Here is a 25,305-nt window from a genome sequence, read left to right as displayed (position 1 = left end):
AGAAAACAATGACTTCTAGTTTTTGCTAATGTATTAGGATTTCTTTATTAATAACTTTGAAGAGAAAACAGTTCCTTCAGGTTTTCACTAATGTGCTAGGATTTCTTTATCAGACCCCTTCATTGCATTGTATATAAATATCAGTATTCATTATAACAATCTGAGTGGAATTTACACAGCAGCAGAACATCTATAGCTACAAAGTTTAAATATCAGGTGTTTGTAAATCTGTATGAGACTTTACTCTCCTGTTATAAGATGATGTTACATTTTATAATATTTTTTAAAAAATAACACACTAAGTTGTTTCTTATACTTTTAAATGTAATATAAAATATTTCAAAACTAAGAAAATTTACTACTATAATACAATTTCAAACCCTATTCTTTGAAAGACCTCTGAAGTTCAAAACTTTACATACCACTAAAATGTTACACATTCCTTATGTACGATCTGGTAGGTGAACCATTGGCAAAAATGGATCATGGTAGCCTCATCAAACCCCGTCATCCTCCCTCAAACTTCCCAGAGAAGGGCAGCTCTGGGAGCCATGAGTGCTTCTTGAAGAGAGGTCATGAGTAGACATGAAGGGCAGGCCAATCTTCCGTGCTCCAGAGGCATTTTCTCCCCATGTCCCCCTGCACATGGCTCTTGTGATACATCCCATGATACCACACCCAGTGCTCATCCCAAATGCCTTCCTCAATGCCCATCACCCATTTTCCCCACCCCCATCAACCCTCAGTTTGTTCTCTGTATTTAAGTCTCTCTTACGGTTTGCCTCCCTCTCCGTTTGCAACTTATTTTTCCTTCCCTTCCTCCATGGTCTTCTGTTAAGTTTCTCAAATTCCACATATGAGTGAAAACATATGATATTTGTCTTTCTCTGACTGGCTTATTTCACTTAGCATAGTACCCTCCAGTTCCAACCGCATTATGGCAGATGGCAAGATTTCATTCTTTTTCATTGCTGAGTAGTATCCCATTGTATACAAAAAACACCTCTTCTTTATCCATTCATTTTATAAACAGAAAGGGACCTTAGAGACCATTCAGCCCATTGGATCATTTCACAATGTGGGAGGGTTTAGAGGCTTGCCCCGTGACCGGCAGTGGAACTCGCTTAGCAGGCAGGTCCTGGCTCCCTGCTCAGAACTCTTTGCTTTTGAATCTTAAGTTGTGGTGCTTGTCTTGCTTACCATATAGCAGTTTAGAACGTATGTTTGAGATTCATTGTTCTGGAGGGTAAATATATCTGCACTATTTTCTACATAAACAGTACAGTGTTTATGGCTACCATGTCAGTAGACTGTTTATTTTGCTTTGATCCTTTGTTTCTTAAACGATCAGGAGAAATGTTCCACGAAGTGAGACTGAATATCTACACCTTCTCCTTACTTCCGTTTACTGACATACCTGCCATATTGATTATATCGGTGGCCAAAGTCATTGGAAAATGGAATTGCTATGTATGGGCTCTATTGTGAAATTTGTTAAAATCTCAAAATGACATTATAGTTTTATTTTCTGGGAGTTTCATAATAATTCTTGCATTATTGTGGAAAGCCAGGCCTCAGTCAAATGGCTTGCATTCTTTTCTTTGTGGTTGTGGACCATATCACGCAGCTTTTAACAGGAAGCCATTTATCTTTATGGCCGTGAATTTGATTTTGAGTTTTTGAGTATTAATTTATATTTTCATTACGAGTACATATTGAATATAGTTTTTATTTCTAAATAGAGGAAATGTAGCACTTCCAAATACACTGGAATGTGGGATATTGGATATGAACTCTGCATATTTAAGCAACTCTTTTTTTATTTTCCTTGTCGACTATGAATTCTAGGTTTTTACTTTGTAATTGTAAGCGCGGGTTTTATGTGTATGAAAGATAATATTGGTTTAACCAATGTTAATTGACCACCAACAGTGTATGAATTTACATCCCAATGGAAGAGAGAGATAAACAATAGATAATATAAGTAAGTTTTGTATGGTGCTAGAAGGTCGTATGCTATATGGAAACAAGAAAAAGCAGAGCGGGATACAGGGGATCTAAGGTCTACGTTTATGAATATGGGAAAACAGGAAACAGTTTGTAAAGTGGATAGGATAAAATTTGAGCAAACACTTGAAGGACGTGTAGAAGTTAGTTCAGGAGATAACTGAAGGAAGAATGTCTACAGCAGAGAGCATAGCCACTAGGAAAGCCCGAGACTCAGAATGCACAGGCTGTTAGTTCCACATCAAAGAGAAAGTGGCAGGGGCGCCTGGGGGGGCTCAGTCTGTGAGGTGTCCTGCGGTCATGATCTCCCGGTCCGTAAGTTCGAGCCCCACATCTGGCTCTCTGCTTTCAGCGCAGAGCTCGCTGAGGATCCTCCGTCCCCCGCCTCTCTCTCTGCCCCTGCCCCTCTCATGCTTTCTCTCTCCCTCTCTAAAAAATAAATAAACATTTTAAAAAAGAGAGAGAAGGTGGCAGAGGGAGGGAGGCAGAAAGAAGAAGATGAGGTTAGAGAGATGACGGAGAACATCAGGCGGGGTCTTGAAAACCATTGTTAGGATTTTGGCCTCCCGCCAAAGGAAATGAGGGAGCCTGTGGCAGGTTTGGGGCCAAACACCCTCCCTCAAGGCGGTGTCTTTCTGCTCTCATCTGACCCTCAGACTGACTCAGGTCTGTTGTCAGTGCATATGTGTTATGAGCAAATGGCATAGATAGTGCAAAGTACATTTTTAATATGACTTTGTTTCAGCGTTAAGAGTTCCAAATTATTGGTATTAATGTCTAGACTCATAAATACTCTGTTAGTTTATTTTTTTGGTTTTTTAAAATAGGTACTACATTTGTTACTATTATTTGTCTAGTAATAGATTCAACAGGTAGTAACTTAATAGATCTTTATAAATGACAAGAATACCTCCCTCTTATTTCAAAAGTACCCAGGGGTGTCTGGGTAGCCCATCTGGTTAAGTGTCTGACTCTTGATTTTGGCTCAGGTCATGATGTAACAGTTCATGAGATCGAGCAAGTAGTCTCCTTGGGATTATCTCTCTCTCTCTCTCTCTCTCTCTCTCTCTCTCTCTCTCTCTCTCCCCCCCCTCCCCTGCTCTCATTCCTTCTCTCTCTCAAAATAAATAAATAAACTTAAAAAAAAAAAGAAAAGCAACCAGACTATTTGATGAATGTTCCATATTTTCTTTTTGTTTTGTAATTTAATGAACTATTTCATTTCTTTAATTTTTTTTAATTTTTCATTTTAGAGAGAGACAGTGTGAGTGTAGGAAAGGGGCAGAGGGAGAGAGAGAGAGAGAGAGAGAGACCGAGAGAGAGAGAGAATCTTCAGCAGGCTCCACACTTAGCATGGAGCCCAACAAGGGGCTCAATCCCATGACACTGTAATCACGACCTGAGTCAAAATCAGGAGTTGGATGTTCAACCAACTGAGCCGTCCAGTTGCCCCTCTCTGTCTTTTTTTTTTTTAATTCTTATTTTAACTCCAGTTAGTTAACATGGAATATTATATTAGTGTCATGTGTACAACATAGTGACTCAACCATTCCGTAAATCACCTGGTGCTCATCTTATTTTCCCTTAATTTAGGTAATGAATGATGAAAATACCATAAGTCTACCACTTCAAATTCTGGAACCCTTTGGTAAAAATGCAGTATTCTGGCCAAAGTCCTCCAGAAGTATCCTTTTTTTCTTTCAGTACTTTAGCCTTTGCCAAATTTCCAAACAGATAGGCTTCCTGACTCCCAGCTACATCTAACAGAGTTAAAAAGTCAAATACATGGTTGAAATGGGAGTCACAGTAATGTTGAGCAAAGAGGAGGGAATCCCCTTGATTTCCATTAAACACTGGACTGAAGGAAACAGAGTCCAAAGCCCCTCCCAGACATGTGCTTCTTTGTTGTGAGTTATCTGCTCAAGGCCCCTTTTGTACTTCCCGTGGATTTTCTTTGTTCAGTTCTGGTTGTAAGACACTTCAACTCTTGTGGTTTCTTAAGTGAAAGGAAAAGAACGTTGGAGACATACGTCATTTTTACATAACTAAACAGCAGCGAGGCGAGGCCTTGTTTAGAATTTGCTTATGAGAATACATCGTTGGAGTTACTGTCAGCCTCTTCTCCCAGAATATCATCTGCAAACAATGATAGGATTTTTTTGAAATATTGCTATTCTAACAGTAGAGAGCCATTTTTATCTATTTGACATTATGCATCATACAATTTAAAATTATTGCATGGGATTTGGTCACATTTGGGAACTAAAGAAAATAGGAAAGACTATCATACCACTGGAATATATTTTTCACTGTCATTAATTAAATCTATTTTAAATGTCTCACTCTAATTACTTTGTCTCCCTTCCTTCCAAGTTCAGTCATAGAGTGAACATTGTTAGATGCGTTAGAAAAAAGATCCTTTTAATTTTCTGGATTTCATCATATATATCTGTGGAAGCTGCCTGAATGGTCAATAGTTTTCATCATGAATACAAAACACTGTCTTCCATGTTTTAATTCCAGAGAATGTGTTTCTTTAGCAAACAGTATCTTTAAGGATATCTAAGCTAGGACTTTCCAATGACTCAAAAAAACCATTAAGCTAATAAGTTTATATAGCAACTTTAAGGGTAATAAAAACCAATCCTGTACCCTGTAAAACCTCCCTGTAGAGTTTCTTAAGTTAGATTTTACTTTTTAAAAATAGAGAAAAGCCAGCAAGCATTAGACAGATTTAAGGAACTGCTACTTATTGAAAAAAAGGCAGAAATGTAACACAGTTCTATTACGACTTTCTGCGGACTTTGTTCATTATACCTCAGTGATGACCACTCATGGCCAAAGACAGAAATTACTGTTTTTTCGTTACGCAGTAAGATATATTCCTAAGGTTTGCTTGGGTTTAGCTCCATCGTTTGATTCTGTTGCTGTGACTCCAGTGTATTTTTTCCAATATAATTTGAGTGGACAACATGTTGAAATTGAAGGATAGACCTTGTTTGATGGGCGAACTTGACTCACGTGGGTAACTGATGCAAAGACAAACAGCACAACATGGAGAAAGAAGATAGGTCCTTGGTTGTTCCGTGCTCGCTGTGTTCGCGAGCCAGACTCCATAGGACACGCAGCACATCTAAAGATCCATAAATCCTGACCCCTCGTCTCAGAGGCTTGTTACCGAATCACATGCAAACCACGACATAGGAGCACTATATCCAAGCGCTGTGTAGGGTCTGAACTCGAGATGACAAAAACCTCATGTTTCATTTAATGTGTCTGCTTTTTCGGTTTTCCACGGGCATTCTGCTGTTACTTTTGCAACAATTCTTATTTTGCTCCACAGCCGCTAGCGGTGACTGGCAGGACCTGAAAATGAGCTTTGTGTGTATTCATAAAATTCTGGGGATTAGTAATGTGAAAGAAGAAAGATCTATGTGAAGTGCAGGTTTCTCTTAAAGACGCGCCCTGTGGTGAGCAGAGTATAAAAACAGCCCAAGGGCATATTCTGTTACCACGTGTTCACAGTCTGCCTTGTAGTCTTCTTATCTCCCTCTTAAACCTTTGTCACCACTATCTAGGAGTTATATGGGATCTGATCAAAGGAAGCAAAAGGCATTAAGCATTTGGGGTATGGGACAAATTAGTAGAGAGTGAAAATCACCGCAATAAAAACACACTGCGTTTTTATTTTGTCATCTTGGTGCTCTCATTCCAGTTGTAATACAAGCAAAGTGACAGGCTTGGGCATGGCTCCGAGAAAATCAACATTGCCTCTAGAATATTTAAAAAGATTTATTACAGACTTTGAACTAACACTTCCCTGTCCTTAAGGGATCAGAACAGGTACCAACAGCTCCTTGAAACGAGAAGGACATGGGCAGAAAAGAAGACTATTGTTCTGTTGATTTAAAGGCATATTTTAGCTTTTTAAAGACTCTGGGTGCTTGAGAAAAGATAGTGCTTACAGAAATGACATTTCTACTTTGAAATGCTGCCATTTCTCCTACTTCCAAATATACATTAGATAATTCAGAAGCCCTTAACGGTACTTTTGGACCACAGAAGAGACTTCTTCTCCTAACATATTGTGACAGTTGTTTGTGACTAATTGTGAAGAAATAACTGTTATGTACCCATTTTGAAAATTCTGCTAATGTTCCTGATACAACACCATCATGTGATTTGTCCAGAGGTGACTTATTCTCTACTCCATATATATTTTGAAATAATCTTTTGATTTAGGAAATGTACTTTCAAAATATTCCTATCGTTTTGACGTTTCAGAACATGGCTTTAAATTTTGCCTCATGCCATAACTATGAAATGGAAAATTTTAACATCTGCCTGTCTGAGAAACAAAATCATCTTTAAATTGAGAAAAAATGTGTAAATTCTAAAATACCAGATTGCATTAAAAACCTATTGTTATGTTTCGAGAACCATGATTGTGTCTGCAAATGTCATAGTGAATTTCCATGAACTGAATTGAAGAAGCAAACTTTCAATAAGGAATTCATGTTGTCTTTTATTTTTTTTAATTTTTAAAAAATGTTTATTTTTGAGAGAGAGTGGGCGTGTCGGAGGGGCAGAGAGAGAGGGGGGGACAGAGGATCCAAAGCAGACCCCACACTGACAGCAGAGAGCCCCAGGGAGGGCTGGAACTCACGAACTGGGAGATCATGACCTGAGCTGAAGTCCAACACTCACCGACTGAGCCACCCAGGAGTCTCTCGTGTTGTCTTTTAAAAGAGAATTTGGGGGCACCTGAGTGGCTCAGACAGTTGGGCATCTGACTCTTGATATCCGCTCCAGTCATGATCCCGGGGTTGTGGGATTGAGCCCTACATCGGGTCCTCGCTGAGCATGGAGACTGCTTAAGATTCCCTCTCTCTGCCCCCCATTCAATTTCTGTCCCCCACTCACGCTCTCTCTCTGAAATTAAAAATAAAAAAACAACAACAACTTTAGGGGCACCTGGGTGGCTCAGTCTGTTGAGTGTCTGACTTGGGCTCAGGTCATGATCCCACTGCTCATGGGTTAGAGCCCTGTGTCAGGCTCTGTGCTGACAGCTCAGAGCCTGGAGCCTGCTTCGGATTCTGTCTGCTCGTCCCTTACTCTCTCCCTTTCTCAAAAATAAAATTAAACATTAAAAATTCACTTATTCTTTTATTTTTAAAATAACAATATAATAATAAAATACATTAAGACAATATTTGCTGATCAGTTAAATTTTGCATAAGGTTTTTAGAAATAATTCAGATGTTCCCCCCTTAATAGCCTAATACATTCACTTAATTAAAGAATAAACTTACATTGAATATAATTTTTTTAATGTTTATTTACTATTGAGAGAGAGTGACAGAGTGCGAGCAGGGGAGGGGCAGAGAGAGAGGGAGACACAGAATCCGAAGCAGGCTCCAGGCTCTGAGCTGTCAGCACAGAGCCTGACGTGGAGCTTGAACTCACAAACAGCAACATCACGACCTGAGCTGAAGTCAGACGCTTAACCAACCGAACCACTCAAGCGCCCCAACATTACATTGGATATAAACACTAATTTTATTTTCTAAAAATCCACAGAATATCTGAAATAATGGCATAAAGAAAATATTGCTTTTTTAGATGTTAATTTCTTTATAAAAAACTTCTCAGTGGTCATAAAGATAAAAAGCATCTTAAAATTGCCCTGGTCTTGAGGTTGAAAGATAGTACTCTATCAGGATACTTGATCTGGAATCCAAACTGCTATACTTAATTGGCACAATTTTACAAAGCCTTATATTCTTTAATGTTAAAAACACAGCCTCATAATGCCATGTTGCTTCATTATATAACGTATAATGTTTCTTTGAAAACATAGAATGCCTTATTACCCTGAAAACTCTTGGCAACTATTGTGGCTCCATTGTGATTGCAGGGACACTTAAAAAATTTTTTTAATAACACGTGGTGCACCCTATCAGCCAAGAATAAAACATGCATCCTAAGTTGTGTAATTCACATGGGTATGAATTATTTTTTTATGTAAAACAGCATATCCCCAGTGATCCTACAGGATCCGTTTTATCACCAGGTTTTCTCATTTTCTTGGAAAAGTGGCCTCTCCTAAAGAGTGATGGTTAATTTTTTAAATTATATTGCTCATCTATATTTAACATACGACAGCTAACAGCGGTGCTCCTGTGCTATATTACAAACTTCCACCGAATGTACGTGTTGGCCATCTGTGCAGGCTCATCATTAGTGACCAAGTGGTAAATACTGGTGCAGAAAAATGCACAGTTTAAGAAGTAAATGCCTGTGAGTAATGGATGAGTTTTAAGTCACGGTGCGATTAAGTAATTCTGCCTTTTTGTTAGTGAATATGCAACTTCCACGAGACTTTTTTCATGTTGAAAATAGGATCCTCTTTCATGAGCCGTAAAAAGGATTCCCTGTAAGGAAGAGATGTAGACCGTGAGAAGGAAGGAGTATAGATCAGTCACATCGGAAGGAATAGCATGAGGGCAAAGGCTCATCTTCAGGAAGGGAAAGGTGGCCGGTGGAGATGGCGTGCGGTGGGCGGCGAGAGATCACCAACAGCACCCCAGTGTGTAAGGCCAGTGTGATGCTGTAATGGTGGCGAAGCACAAAGGAAAGTCAAGGAAGGATTTTAAGCTGGAGGGTGACCTACTTTCATTTATGTTTCCACATATTTTCTCCAGCATTTGAGTCGGTGATACACGTAAGATCAGGAAAAGACCCATCTAGGAAGGCAAAGCCCTTTCAGAGAAAGTCTGTCTTAGGTACCACATTATTTTGGAGCGTTACTTAACAAATGATTTTCAGAATCACAGAAAGTGTTATAGAACAGCAGTAAACAACGTGTGATGAATGCATTTTTAAAAATACCATCCTCTTTTCCTAAATTTGTTTGCTTAAGGGGGCCACTGACTCTACTTGTATTGTCAATGCCGTCAACTTTTTCTGTTTGGAATTTAATCATTCGGAGGCTCTCAGGATCTTCTGTGAACTTTTTCTGTATTGTTTTTGGTGGAGAAGTATGTGTCTTTATTTTGTGTGGCGGAGAGTCATATTGATAAGCCTCAGTATGGTGTAATTATCAGAGCAGAATTTTAGAGACAAGTGTATTAGTTCAAGTGTAAGCGTTGCCGGGTGCGTAGCTGTATGCTATTTTATGATGAGTATCTTAATCCAAGTTTTTTCTTCTACAAAATTAAGATAATCCATTACAGGAGGGCTTTTGAATTATCTCCCCAGCAAACCTGCAGAAACATTGTTTACATGTTACACGGAAAGAAAAACAAGCTGATAAAAACAAGAGATATGAAACCCCCAAAAAAGTAAAAATAGTGTTGTAACCAATATCTCTTTCCCAAATTTGTCTTTCTTGATCCCAAAGTAGGAGATTTTCATGATTCTGACATTTGTGTCTGCAGGGTAAACATGGTGGAAAGCATGAGGCAAGCGACTTTTTTTGATCTGTCCTATTTGTTTGTTGAGACAGATTTTCCAATTAATTGACTTACTCAGGAAATATTAGTTGAACACCCACCATGAGGAAGATACTATTGCAGGAACGGGGCATATAAAAATAAGCAAAAAGCAGAAATGTTTGAGCTGATCATTTTTACATTTTGGTGAGAAGAGTCCACGAACCAAATCAACAACTAAGATCAACAGTATGTTTTATGCTCAGGAGCATCATGGAGAAAACCAAAGCAGCTCTTGGGGTAGAGAGTTCAGTTTCCAACTGGATAATCTTGTGGCCAATTAAAGATGGCTGTAGACTCTTCACCAGTTCTTCCATCCAGAGCTGGAGTCCACCTTTCAACCTCCAAGAATCTGGGCTGTCGGTGATGATTTTGAGAGGAGGTGTGGCAAAATTGGTGCTCTGCCATTTTGGGGCTCATTCTTTAAGAATATTGGAAACTTTTTCTTTTTCTTGGAGCTACTGCTTTGATGGAAGTCTCCCATTGTGTCGCACCATGCTCTGAGAGAGCCCTAATAGCCACTTGGAGAGGCCACTCGAAATGAGATATTCCTAGTGAGTCCTCAGTTATTTCAGGCATGCTACCTGGGCACCATATATGCAATCAAAGAAGCCATCTTGGACATCCAGTTCACTCAAGTTTTCACATGACTGCCAGCCCCACCCACCTTTTGGCTGCAATTGCTTAAATAATCCCAAATGAAAACTGTCCATTTGAGTTCAGTAACCCCATGAGAAATGTGAGTAATTATAATATATCATTGTTTTAAGCTAATACATTTTGGGGATGGCTCATGAGTCACCAATGGGTGACCCAACAGACAAACAAACAAGCAACATTTTGAACAAATTTGAAAGTTGTTAGGAAACAAGCCATGCCAGTATTTATGGTAATAGGTTGATTCATTGCAGGGGGAGATAAGAGTTTTAGCTAGATCCCCAAACATCATCTGAACAAGATGTGTGCTACAAAAACCTCACAGGGGTGTGAAATTCAGAGTAGTTTGTGCTCCACTACCCCCCCCCCCCCCAGGGATTGCTCTGATTTCACATGAGAAATATGTCTCCACCTGATTGCTATCTCACCCTCCAGGCTTATTTATCACCGTGAGAGAATATGGCTCTAATCATTATTGAAGCAATTAACTTTTCTGCTTAGGGAAATATGTTTAATTAATCAAGACATTCTTGCCAAGTCATGTTGACCAGTACAAAATGTTCTGTAATCAGTGATACAGTTTTATAAAAGCGATCTGAATCACAAATATTAGTATTCTCGAAATTCCTTAATAACGAATGGTAGAAAGAAAAATATCATTCTTCTGGAAAGCCCACACTACATAGACCTTCATGTACTTTTCAGTATTGACCCTCAATAATCATTTGTAAAATTGCCTGTATGTGATCATACCTCCCTCATAGCGTCGCTGTGGAGAGCACACGGTTGACACCTTAAAAGTCTTGGCAGTGTTTCTGATGCATTGGAACTGCTCAAAAAGTCCTTATGGATGTGATTGAGTTATAAACTGCTTACTTTAATAATCTGTTCAAAATTCTTAGAGTAAATCCTTCTTAATCCCTGTATTATATACATATCTAGTTTATCAACTCATCTTAAAACATGTTAGGCATGTAATATGATTTTATACAGTACTACATGGCTTCTCCATGCTGTTCTGTCAGAGTCAACTGAAGCATTTGATACAGAGTTGTCAAGGGAGGAAATCCTAGGATCTCTATTTTTGTCAAAAGCCCTGATGGTTTTGGTACCCAGCCACAAAATTAGGAGGGGATAAAGAAAATCTCCCAATATTATTTTCCTCTTTCAAGATGCTCTTTTTAGAATTAGGAACTGATTTGGTTAAGTATGCAGCAATGACTAACATATGTACATTTAAAACCTGTCATTTTAGTTTGCTATCTTAATAATTTGCCCTGAATTATTCAAATGTTTATCTTAACTCTGTATTTTGTTTAGACTAGGAATATATTTAAATGTTAGTTAAAATTTTAGTAATATTTGGGGATTAAGTGGACTATATTCTTGAATGCTTTAAAAATATAGATGATCATGGGGCGCCTGGGTAGCTCAGTTGGTTGAGTGTCCAGCTCTTGATTTCTGCTCAGGTCATTCCAACGTCGTGAGATCAAGCCCCATGTTGGGCTCCATGCTGAGTGTGGAGCCTGCTTAAGATTCTCTCCCTCTCTCTCTCTCTCTCTCTCTCTCTCTCTCTCTACCTCTGCCCATCTTCCCCACTTGCACTCACTCTCTCTCTCTAAAAATAAAAAAATATATAGAGAGAGATGATCATGTCATTAATTAAAGGGTTAACTATTATAAAGTCTGTCTGCTATAAACTTTACAGTATAATGCATTCCTCAGAAGCACAGTTTTGTACTTTTATGTTATTAGATAAGCCAGATAAGCCAGGCTGTGATCCTGGGTGCTCTAATTGGGCACTCAGGATATCACAGTGCTAGATATTTAGAAAGAATAATTTTAGAAACCTTTCTGAAAAAGTACTAGAAATTTCTAACTTTATTTCTCCTAGTATGTAGGCTCAAAAAGAGTAGAGGCCATAAGTATATATATGTCATTCCTGCATACTCAGTGCAGAAAACTAGTATATGCTCAAAAACATTCCCTGAATATTGATAGAGTGATTCAGTGCCCATGCTGCTAACAAGCCAGAGAAAAAAGGGGTGAATTTGTGAAATAAACTTAGTACAGTCAAGTCATGATGTAATGGTAACTGTACTATTTCTATTCAAGGGACATGTTACCTTGCATAATAGGGTAAGAGACGGTCGGGTTGGCTCCGTGCCACTAACATCTCCACAGACACTTAAGGATCTTAAGGCTATATTGAATTGTTACTCATTTTCAGAAACAGTCCTCTGAAAAGTCATTTGCTTTAACTTTACCCGTGTGATAACTTCACATTTCCCTTGTGTGTTGATGCCTTTGTCTAAGACCCTTATTGGCCATGGCCCCAGTAGTTGTAACTAGAAGTGCTTTTTTGGCCACACAGCACAACCCCAGCCTCTCTGTGCTTTGGTATTGGCACGGCTCTGGGGCAGTAGTAGTTGTGGGGATAAAAGGATGCCACGAAGGGAATCCTCCCAGGAAGGAGAGCCCTATCAATCTGGAGACTCACATTCTTCAATTTTAGAAACTGTTTTTGAGTGTCTGCTAATTTGCTAATCTTCATTTTCTCTGCTTTTCATGGTGGACCTCATATTTGAATGTGGATCTTGGACCTCCTTATCTGATGTCCTAAGTTGGTTATCTTTTCTCTTTAGTTTCCATCTTTGTCTTCTTGTTCTACCGCGTCATATGTTTCCTCTCCTTTGTCTTTTAGCCCTTTCATTAAAATGTAAACTTCTGCTTTATTTAGTAAGAGCTTCTGACTTTTTTTTTTTTGCAGTTGCCTATTGTTAGCATCTACTCTTATTTCAAGAATACAATGTATTTACTTATATCCTAGGGGAATGTAGGAGTGTGTGTGTGTGTGTGTGTGTGTGTGTGCGCGCGCGTGCGTGAGTGTGTGTGTGTGTGAGTGTACCGTTTTTAAATCCTCATCAACTGCCTGCTGTGTCTCTCATTTCTCTGAGTTCTTTTGTGTTTATTTTGGTTTCCTTCTTTCAAGTTGGAGATATTCCTCCAAAACCTATTGATCTTTTGTTGTCCCTGTATAAGAGTGAACTCCCAGCAGTATGATAGACTACATGACATGAAAAACTTTGCTGTTGTAAAACAGTTGAAATTATGGAATTAATATGTATATGTATTTAATATACACATGTGTAAAATATAGATGTAATTAAAATATATTTACTCATATATATGTATGCATTGGTCTTCTGAGCCTGAGTTCCACCCGAGGCATGGAGTCAGCTTGGAATACGTAGTGTAAAAACCAGGACTCTAAAAGGCACTGGTGGAGGGCTAAGCCATGAAAAGAAAAGAAAAACAAAAAATAAACCTAATAGCAATTATGACAAAAATTCTGTGTATGATAGAAAAGAAAATTACCTTCCTTTTACCTTGGCTGGGTTGGGAGGGGAAGGCCCCTCAAAATTTGATCCCACAAGCCCCCTCTCCTCTGAGTTTGTGACCTTAATTTCTGCTACCTGAGACTGAAAAACCCAAGTTTAAGATTGAATTTAAAGGAAGTCACCATAAATTCCAAAAGATTGCTATTCTGTAGCTCATGTTTTCTAACAATGATGCAGTTAAGATACAAACACATAATAACCCAAAACACAGAAAAATATCACATATTTGGGAATGAAAACAAAAAAAAGTCAAAGAAAACCAATATATAAATACATTTTGGTCAAAAATCACAGTAGGCTTTAGGAAATTCTTACAACTGAACAATGATGAAAAGATCACATATTAGAACTTGTGAAATTCACAATTAGAAGGGACTTTATGTCCTTAGCTTTTTATTAGAAAAGAAGAAAGACTAAAACCTAATGAGGTCAGCAACCGCCTCAAGACATTATGAAATGTACAGCAAAATATACCCCAATAAAGTAAAATCAAGGAAATAAGTTAAAAACAGAAATTAATGAAACATGAAATACTCATGCAAAATGGGTTATGTAAAAAGCCTAGTAATATTAAGAAACATTAGAATTTTATTATGATAGTTATTAGTACTATTTGCTAAGTATTTAGGGCACTGTGTCTTGTGGAAACATAGAATTGCTCTTTGTGACTGAGAGGGAGGCATGATGGTTCTTTCTGGCCTTTGGACTCGAGTAGAAGTGGCATCTCTCACCTGTAGCTCAGAATATTTAATTGTCAAGTGAGACTTTCCTGATGTTTTTTATTCTGAGGGTATGACTGGCAGGGTTCAAGACGATGTCTCCTTTTTTTCAGCCTGAGTTTCTGAACTCAAGCTATAGTAGGCGGAGAACCCCAGCACTAAACTGGGATAGAAATATTATAACCTGAATGAAAGATAAAATGTGATATTTTAAATCATTAAAACTGTTTTTTTTTTATCTTTATTTTTTAATGTAGCAAACATGGAACATAAAACATAGGCTATCCTGACTGGTGGACTTTAAGAACAGAGAAAGAAGGGCAACTGGGTAGCTCAGTCATTTGAGGTGTGACTCTTGATTTCAGCTCAGGTTGTGATCTCACAGTTTGAGAGATCGAGCCCCAAGTAGGGCTCGGAGCTGACAGCATGGAGCCTGCTTGGGATTCTTTCTTTCCCTCTGTCTCTCTGCCCTTCCCCTCTCAAAATAAATTAATTCACTTAAAAAATAGAGAGGGGCGCCTGGGTGGCTCAGTTGGTTAAGCGTCTGACTTCGGCTCAGGTCATGATCTGATGGTTCATGTGTTTGAGCCCTGCATCGGGTTCTATGCTGACAGCTCAGAGCCTGGAACCTGCTTCAGATTCTGTGTCTCCCTCTGTCTCTGCCTGTCCCTTCTCGAGCTCTGTCTCTGTCTCTGTCTCTGTCTCTCTCTCTCAAAAATAAATAAAACATTTTTAAAAATTTAAAAAAATAGAGAAAGAGAGAAAAAGGAAAAGAGACAAAGGTGGGGAGGCAGAGGAGTGATGGAAAAGTAGAGGGGTAGAGAAATGAAGAAAGGAAGGATATTGAAATCATCTGAGAAAACAAAAGGAAACATGAACAGATGATAAATAAGTTAAAAATACTATAAAATGGGTGCCTGTGTGGCTCAGTTGGTTAAGCGCCTGACTTCGGCTCAGGTCACGATCTCCCAGTTCATGAGTTTGAGCCCTGTGTTGGGCTCTGTGCTGACAGCTCAGAGCCTGGAGCCTACTTCGGATTCTTTGTCTCCCTTTCTCTCTGCCTCTCTGCTGCTTGTGCTCTCTCTCTCTCTCATAAATAAACATTAGAAATTTTTAAAAAATACTATAAAACAAAATTACATACAACTTCATCATAAATTTTAAATCTTATATTAAATGTAAAAATATATAAAAATTGAACTTAGTAAACAGACTTAAAAAAATAGAAATCTTGATTAGTTCTATAAATATTAGCAAATTAGATTAGTAGTTAAAATTCTTCCCCCAAAGTACACAAGTGGCCTGAATGGTTTTACTAGCTGGTTCTACCAAATATTTGTTGTTCAGCTAAACCTGACACAAACAACCCCACAGCCCCAAGGGACAGAAGGAGGTCACTGTACAAGACTAGTATAAACTTGATTCCAAAACAAGAAAGCAACAATTAGATGTCAGTCACATTCATGAACATAGATGTCCCCACCCTCACCCATTACGTTTTTAGCCTCATTTTATATTCCTTTGTTTCAGCTTCAACCTATTTTACCATCAATGGCTTCCTAAATTTTCCTTAGAGACTCTAGTCACACACCTACCTCAGGACATTAGCATTTCCTTTTCCTGTTTGAAACCCTCTTCTCCCACCGACCCTCTGGGACTGCTCTTTTCCCTCCTTTGTGTCTTTTTAAAAATGTCACCTTGGTTATTCCTTTCCTGAAAAAAACTGAGATCATTATTCCACTGTTCCCTACTTCCCTTCCCTGTTTGGGTTTTTCTGTCTGCACTTTCTACCACCTCTCGTGTGTTACTTCTGCATCTTGCTGGTTGTCTGTCTCCCACCTCTAGAAAGAGAGCAGGGCCCTTGTTTACTTCCTTACTTGCACAGCTCTGGCAGTTAGCATGCTGCCTGGCACCTGGTGAGGACCCAGGAACTATTTGTGGAGTGAATTGATAAATGCAAAAGTATTGAACAAAATGTTAGCATGACAAATTCAGCAACGTATGAAAAATACAGTATGACTCAGTTGGATTTTTCTCAGGAATGCTGGTTTAAATTAGAAAAACTTATTGAAATGGCAGATAAAGAGAAACAACAAAATTATTTCAACAGATGGGGGAAACGCATGTTATGGAATTCAAAATTAAGGAGACCTCCTTAACCAGTAAACCAACAGCAAACATCACACTCGATGCTAAAACCTGGCAAGTGTTTTCTTTATTATCAGGAACAAGAAAAGGTGCCCTTTTTTTTCATTGTTTCTCCTTGTCTCCTTGCATTGTACCTGACGGAGTAAGCCAACAGGAAGATAAGTAGAAGGTACAAATCATGAAAAGAAAGCAAGCTCAGAATTTTCACAGATGGTATGATCATCAACAAACTCAAAGTAATTCACAGAATCAAAATAATTCAGAAGATCATCACAAGAAGTTTGTGAAATTTCTAGATACAAAATCAGTGTATAGATACCAAATCAGAATTCCAATTAGTTAAATTGTGGAAACAGACAAACTGTTTCTGAAATTTACGTGGTAAGGTGGGAGGGCCATTAACAGCATGATCCGCATGAGGAAGATGAACAAGTTGGGGGAATTTTCTCCACCACAAAGCAAGACATATTGTAAGGCAGTGTGATATTGGCCCAGGGACAGACCAGGACACTGATGGAGCACAACAGACAGCCCCCAAACAAGCCCAGGCCTCTCTGGGTACGTGGTAGTGACCAAGGTGACATCACAGCTCAGTAGAGAACACATCAACTCATTAGGAAATATTTATCGATGAATAATTGCCCATATCATTTGTTAACCTCTTTTCCGGAATCCACCACTGTGCTGGCCTTCCTTCCCCAGACGCCTTTCTTCCAGGCTCTTTGTCTTGTTGGCTTACGTTCTTTCCCCTTGACTTATCTCGGTGCACTTTGTGGAAAGAGCAGTGGCAAAGGCTTGTGTTTATTTCACAGTGTTTAAATGGAAGTAAAGTACTCGTAGATCTCATCCTTCTAAAAAAAAATGTGGACTATGTCCGGAGCTTCTGTCTTCTTTGAATTTTTATATCAGGGCAAGTCCGTGTATAACCCCACTAGATATTGGACAGATGCTAATGTTTCCGAGTATTGAAAAGGAAGTCCAGTCATTCCTTCAATGTATTTTTTCATATGAGATTAAAGGCGTAGTGTTAATTTGAGAAAATACAGCCAGCAACCGGGTAGGTGTGAGAAGTGCTTCTGTGCGTGTACTGGTAGTATCTACCGGACGGCGTGTAAATTCCACGTTCAGCATTAGAACCATCGGCTCTGTTTGAGAGTCGGTGGCCCTGTTCTCCTCACAGCTTGTACTGAAAGCGTTTGCTGTGCAAATTTCATCTTTATTGTCTTTATAGAGATTTTCTCAAGAAATGTTATTTTTCTCCCGTGCCGGCCCTCCGCGTATGACGCTCTCACCGATCATCACTAAATGGAGTGATTTCTCGTTTGAGGGGCAGTGAAAACGTGGTGGTGGGAGGCAGCAGAAGCCTCAGCCTTAAAGGATGATTGTTGGGAGCACGTCCCGGGCCCCAGAGCACGGTTGCCATGGTGATTCTGCTGCTCTGCCAAGGCTCCTTCTCACCGTGGGTGGAGAGATGCTCTCCTGCCAGCAGCTCTGTGGGATTCTGGCAGCTGGAGAGAAGGCTGAAGTGATGCTCTGCTTCCCCCGACGGGAGTTCGGAGAGTCTTCTTTTAAATCCAACAGGCAACTCGGGCCCCGTGGCAGGGCGGGGGGCAGTTAGGATCTAGACCATCCCAAGTGCAAAATGTGCATGATAAGATTCTTACTGTTTCTTATTTTGAGTAAAACTCTTGCAGAGGATTGGGACTTAAATTGAAGGAGGCGAGCCTAACGTGGCAGTGAGGGAGGTTTAGAGAAACCTGGATTTGTCAGTAGGGATGATGGAATTCTGAGGGATTTAAATGGCCGCATTTCAACAGGGAGGAAAAAAAAAAATCCGTTCGATTTGGAGACCTTAAACTCATTCAGAAATGCCGTTGAACTCAGGGTCGTCAATTTGGGTTTAACGCAGTATTGAAATTTTTCTCATGTTTGTCGAAATTTAGAAGGCACTGCTCAGTTAAAGCTGTATGTAATTAATCCTATAGACCGTGACACTAACAACCCCCCCCCCCCACCTCCTGAACTTATACAGTCTAGGTAACTGGTAACTGCTAAACCACAACTGAGAAAATGTAAAAGAAGTAGAAACTGACTCTGAATTAGAATTCAGATGAACAAAATTAATCAAAAGTCGTCAGTGGCATTTTAGTGACCGTCTATAGGCTTACCTCTTCATTTGTCCCTGGACCTCATTCTGATTTTATTTTTGCTTTGTTAAAAGCTTTAGGAGGACCCAGCAAAGATAATTCCTATCTGTGAATTTGATGTTCGGACTCTTTCTTTCTCTTTAGACTTCTATTCCGAAGGGTTTTGTTGACTACATTACATTAATCTGATTTTGACAGCTCTGACTGCAGAGGAAGGCCCGCATACCTATATCAAATTCTTCAAGAACAGTAGTAGAGAGAAATCACAATGGGGTTTGAAATCATGGGAGTGTTTGGGGCGCTTCCCAAGATAAGGGGTAACTCCTCTTTGGGTTGGTACTGATTTTGTTTCTTGTTTTCCTTTATCTTTACATAATCAATAAGGTGAAGATTTTACAACATGGAGAGACAGAGAGTAGTTCAAAGATTTTTCTGCTCTCCTGTTAATCTCCACTCAAGACTGTATTCAGTGACATTCAGGGGCTACACACTGTGGTCTCATCCATCTGCTAGTGAAATCGCTTCCCATCGTATGAAGTGTCAATCTGTTCTACCGTTTTCTGCTTCCCCACATTCTGTGTGTGTGCACGCACATGTCTGTGTGTGTGTGTGTGTGTGTGTGTGTGTGTGTGTGTGTGTGTGCAGTAAGGTTTAGGAAATGATTTTCTGTAAATAACAATTGCTTTGAAAGTGCAGAGGTGTTCTGATTTCTTTTTATTTGCCTCTGGGGCAGAAGAGGTGAGCCATAATTCTCTCAAGAAGGCCAGTTCCAATGATCAGTGTTCAAATTAGCCGTCTAGACCACTCTCTAAATGTAGAGTTACTTCACACAGGAAGCTTACAATTATTGCATGAATCATATGTTAACTATAAACACATATACATTCTAGATAAGGTGCACGCAGATCTTCCTATGACTTAAGTACAATAAATAACAGTCCATTTTCCAATCTCATTTTTTATTTGCTTCTGCAGAAAGGAAGAGTCAGTTATATGGAGAGTTTTTGAGAGGCTTCGGCATTACAAAAGGAGATTGGATCAAGAATTTCCAAAAGGAGAAGAGTAGGAGGAAATCTCTGGAATGGGGGTAGGGGGAGGGAGGGGCACAGGTAGATGGAGGGGAAACTGAGATCATCGTAGGAGTTGCTCTGGGCCTGGTAGCCCTCTGTGTTTCCTTTCTCACCAGCAACTGGTGCAAAGTACCTCATCAATATGTCTTATTGCAAAACATACACACGTAGGCATTCTAGTTAATCTCTTAGAAGATACCTAGCAAATTCTCATAGTTATTTTTGATACTAACAGCCTGATGTCTTAAACAAAAAGTTATCTTTCAAAAGACTAACATGACAAAACTTTAAAAAACAGAAGTGATTACTGTAGCCAACGTGTTTTTGAAAACCACATTACAACACAATCATAGTTCATCTCAATATAGTTAAAGGTGTGTCTAGCAATGGTAGATATGATATTTATTGAGTAGCTACTGTTTGTCATGCACTATTTTATGTATTGACGCACTTTTATTTTATTTTTTTATTAGCTCACTTCTAAATTGTATTTCATTGTAATTCCAATGTATTTAACCTACAATGTTATATTAGTTTCGGGTGTACAATGGGGTGCTTGAACAACTCTGTACGTTACTCAGTGCTCACAAGTGTACTGTTTAATCCCCATCACCTACTTTACCCATCCCCCCACCCACCTCCCCTCTGGTAACCATCTGTTCTCTATAGTAAAGAGTCTGTTTTTTGGTGTGTCTCCTTTTTTCCCTTTGTTCATTTGCTTCTGTTTCTAAGATTTTATTTTTAAGTAAACTCTACACCCAATGCGGGGCTAAAATTCATCACCCTGAGATCAAGAGTCATACGCTTTCCTCACTGAGCCAGCTGGGTGCGCCCATTTGTTTTATTTCTTACATTCCACATATGAATGAAATCAAGACACGGTATGTGTCTTTCTCTGATTGTCTTATATTGCTTAGCGTAATACACTCTGGCTCCATCCATGTCATTGCAAATGGCAAGATTTCATTCTTTTTTATGGCTGAATAATATTTCATTACACACACACACACACACACACACACACACACACACACACGTATATACATATCCACACCACGTCTTCTTTAACCGTTCATCTGTCGATGGACACTTGGGCTGCTTCTGTAATTTGGCTGTTGTAAATAAATACCGCCATAAACACAGGGGTGCATAGATATCTTCTTGAATTAGTGTTTTCATATCCTTTGAGTAAATACCCAGTAGTGTGATTACCTACTTAATGCTCACAAGAATGATTTGAGGGAAATTCTGTCACCCTTTTACAAATGATGAAATGAAAACAATAAACCTACTGAAAAACATAAAGTGATAGAGTCAAGATTTTACCCATCCTCGTCTCTCTTTTCTCCTGTGCCCGTATCTTTCTCATTGCTTTCAGTCATGCACCACAGCCAAAACTGGGTTCTGCATTTGAGTCACTACAAAGCTAACGTACACTACTCTCTTAACTCAAAAGATTCTAATGTAATTTGCCTTGCTACATGCAATGTTCTCAGATAGTCTCTAGTCTATTCTCTCAAACTTCTCAAAATTTCTGGTTGAAGTTCACTAAATTGGGTTCACATTGAGTAGGTTTTGACTCACTATTTTAAAAACACAGCTACAGGGAGTTCCTTAGAGTAAATGTCATTGAAATAAAAACTCAAGCATGTGAAACTGACAGCAATAAAGTGAAGGTAGAATGATAGGTATGCACGTTGTGAAGATTGTGGGAAGTCTGAGTTGGGAAGGAAGGGCATCTGTTGGTCTGGGGGATAGAACAATGGAAGTAAATATTCTCTTATTTGTGGAGGATGGGCATATAATTAAGAAACCTAATTTTTATAGCCCCCAGGGCAGCCTAGGACTGGATGTGTGTGTTGACCTGATGTCATCTTTAAATGCAAATATACATTCCCATAATGCTGACTTTTTTTTTAATTAGATGAAGAAAAAAATATAAATTTCTAACATTTTCCCGTCGGTCTTCTGCAGGGTGTTTTGAGTGCTGTATTAAATGCCTGGGAGGCATTCCCTATGCCTCTCTGATTGCCACCATCCTGCTCTACGCTGGGGTTGCCCTCTTCTGTGGCTGTGGTCATGAAGCGCTCTCTGGAACTGTCAACATCCTGCAAACCTACTTTGAGATGGCAAGAACTGCTGGAGACACACTTGACGTCTTTACCATGTGAGTCACCCTCCTATCGCCTCTTACGTTGACAGTGTATGTTCGCATTGCTGCGTGTTGAATAAACAGGGGTCTAAAGTCCAGTGAGGCAAAGTTATAGGTGAAGAAATAAATACCCTTGGGTTATACACCTGAGATGAGATACCTTTGACCTTTACCATGAATACAGGACACATAGCAGAAGGTTGGAAGCCAACTGAATCTGGGCTTGATTTGTGTTTCAATTTGACTGTCAAGTTTTATCCAAAATTCAGTCACCATTAAGCGGAATGCTTGCCTTTCTTTGGCTCTTCTCATTTGAGCAGAAGCTGTTCTAATAGAAGAGAACAGAGGATAAAGAACAGAGCCAGGTGTGAACGTAGACACTGCTGCTAATTCTAGGCAGTTAGCAGAATTCTGCGGGTTCTCTCGCCTTCTAAACACACCCATTCAGCTCTGGGTGTAATACTGTCTTTCTTTCCTGCCTCACAGAAGTGATGTGGACTTCCTAATTAATCTTTGGGAGTGGTTCTTATTAACTTCGGTTAATGACAAATCATACGAAATATTGAGCACCTTTTTGCTATAACCGTGAGTTATACTTAAGACGTACGTTTGACTCATAAAATGTAGAATCCTGGGATCACTGAATTTTAATATTTTTTAAAAAGTAACTCACACATGGTCTAGAAGTAAAAGAGTTTGCTGTTTAAGTTACAGTCCCTTGTTGCTGAATATCACAGAGAACAAGTGTTGAGGATTGAATTTAGTTCCAAATAAATTCCCAAGTCAGCTCATTTATTGAGTGATACAATGCCCACAAAAAGAAAATAACTTGTTTTTACGCTGTATTTTGTAATACCAGCTGATAGTAGACTTTCTATTGCACTAGCCAGCACGGCATCTGTTCCCCTACAACTTCTTGCATGGGTTTCATGCTTCTTGATACTGTGCAATTAGAATATTTTTCATGTTGCTTTATTTTGTCATTCAGAGTAAATTCAAATCCGCTTAATTTATATATACTTTTTCTGGAGTAAGATGGGTTTAGAGTTACAGATCTTAGTAATTAATACAGCTGGTGACAGTGACTTTGCTTTTTACTCTTAAAATTCCATTGGGGCGCCTGGGTGGCTCAGTCGGTTAAGCGGCTGACTTCGGCTCAGGTCATGATCTCACGGTCCGTGAGTTCGAGCCCCGCATCGGGCTCTGTGCTGACAGCTCAGAGCCTGGAGCCTGTTTCAGATTCTGTGTCTCCTTCTCTCTGACCCTCCCCCGTTCACGCTCTGTCTCTGTCCATCTCAAAATTAAATAAACGTTAAAAAAAATTAAAAAAAAATATTTAAAAAAAATAAAATTCCATCAAAAAGGTTAATGACATTTCTTATTTACCCAGAGCCAGTTCCTACTGGCCTGGTATAATTCATTCTAAGACCCTAATCTAAGACAACGCTCAGTCAACCTGGACAACTTTCTAGGTAGAAGACAACTTTTCTCCAACTCCAATATCAGAAAATATATCCTATTGCTAAAAATTTTTATAATCTATCAGCTACAGACAGAATATCTTGAATAAAATATTGGCTGTACATTATATTTGTTATTTTATTAATTAAAATTGCTGATTTCTGTATAAATGAAAAGATGAAAAATGGCACACATTTCCACCAAGTTATAGAGAAAGAATTTCCTACTTTGCAAAGTGGAAAGCATGTACCCTTGGACATAGTGTATAGCAAAATTTTTAGGAAAAGGAGTATTTATTGGAAATATTTATGCTTCTCTCAAATATAATGTCACTTAAAATTTGGGAAAGATTGGCCATAAAATAAGAAATATGACAAAGCAGGTGTGTGAGACTGAGTACCTCCCCCCAATATAGTTGTTAAGAGGAGAAAGGAGTTAATTTCCCTAACTCTGAAGTATCAATTTAGAGCTCAGTGTCACTGACTTATCGAAATGAAGAATTCATAGCAAATTTTAAAAATCATAAACTAAAAATGACAAAGGACTTTATATCACTTTCCTCATGTTTACCAACGTAATTTCATTTTACAAATTAGTTTTGAAAAATAGTAATGATCCATTAAAATTAAACTCTTTAAGCCCTTAGTAGACAGTTTATCAATTTCCATTACATTAGCTATATAGCATGAATTGACCCTTGAAAGTTTATTCATCATTTGGAATATGATTGAATTATCTGAAAATGCTTTGGATTATTGCAGGATAGCCTGCAGAGATCCTTAAGAAGATGATGGCAAGGATATATTTTCATGTGATAAAACTGACATTTTCTTTTTAGTTTTATCTCAGCCTACACTGGACAAAATATGTTTTCACTGTGCATTATTTTAAGCTACCACAGATGTCCTTAAAATCTACAGATTCTCTATATTTAGGCTACATCCAAATTGCTAACCTTAGATACAGAATAGAAGTTTGTAAGAAATCATGAGCCTAATAAGTGACAGGAGGCGATTGCGGACATCAGAAACCATTTGTCAAGACATCTATTTGACATTTAGACAGCAGACTTTCATATATCACAGACTTCTCTTGCTCTGAAGGAAGAGTATATGTGGGAGTTCAGAAGAGAAAGCAGAGATCGTCTGCTTAATTTGGTACTTTTACCTTTGCTCTGTTTCATTGGAAATTAACTGAAATGAATAATGCATTTTTGGAATGGGAAGGACGCCATTTTGATTGGAATAAAGGCAAGTACTCACCTTATCTCTATTTTTATATTTCAAATAACTAAAATTCTTTATACAAGGCCTTCTGAAGCTACCAAACGAATTCCGACTCTCTCCCTGTCTGCAAACAGCTTGGGAAAACAGAGGGAAGATATGCATCATAAACTTCTTAGGTGCCATTAGTGCCAACTGATACGTTTAAAGATTTACATGCAGGTTTAGAGCCAGTAGGGATTACCCTATGGGATGCTGCCTTACAGGGATATCAGAGGAATAGATAAAGTGAGGGAGAAACAGAGGATGTAAAATAAGAAAATCCAAAATAGAGGTGGATGAGAGATGTGTTTAGTGGGCAGCATAGTTTGCTTGGAAATAAGCTAAGGTAAGTTTGGAAGAGAATATGAAGAAAACCCTTGTTGGCCAACTTTAGTCATTTACAGAGAGTCTATTTTTTCCCCCTACTTCACATGCTTGGTTCAGCCAAATTAGGCACTCCTATCTCATTTACTTATAAAGGAAAAGAAGCCTGTTTACTGGATGTGTGAACTCAAAGATAAAACCAATTGCCCAAGCCTCCACTTTTTCTCCTATGGTCCTCAGGATATGAGGATTACTCCATTCTTTCTCTTAGCTTCTCTGTCTCTGTCTCTTCACTGTCTTCTTTCTCTTAAACACACACACACACACACACACACACACACACACACACACACAGGCATCTCAATATGGTCAGTATCTCCAAGTCTACAGAAAGAGACATGTAGGTCAGGAGCTCTGAAAGATGACTGTTGTATTGCATTTCACTAATCATCTGTGTGGCA

The 25,305-nt window shown here is 38.9% G+C and overlaps 1 protein-coding gene across 5 annotated transcripts in view; it reads left to right on the top strand.

The window, feature by feature from the left end:
- GPM6A (glycoprotein M6A) overlaps positions 1–25,305 on the top strand; it is a 353,437-nt gene that overhangs the window by 286,598 nt on the left and 41,534 nt on the right. For all 5 annotated transcript variants that reach the window (XM_053900797.1, XM_019434239.2, XM_019434237.2 and 2 more), the window contains one exon: positions 21,617–21,809. In XM_053900797.1, coding sequence (XP_053756772.1) covers positions 21,617–21,809 — 193 coding nt within the window. The remainder of the gene's footprint in view (positions 1–21,616; positions 21,810–25,305) is intronic.

This window comes from Panthera pardus, unplaced genomic scaffold, assembly GCF_024362965.1.
Source record: "Panthera pardus isolate Hobbes unplaced genomic scaffold, ASM2436296v1 HiC_scaffold_13, whole genome shotgun sequence".
Lineage (NCBI taxonomy): Eukaryota > Metazoa > Chordata > Mammalia > Carnivora > Felidae > Panthera > Panthera pardus.
This window is presented reverse-complemented; position numbering and strand designations above follow the sequence as displayed.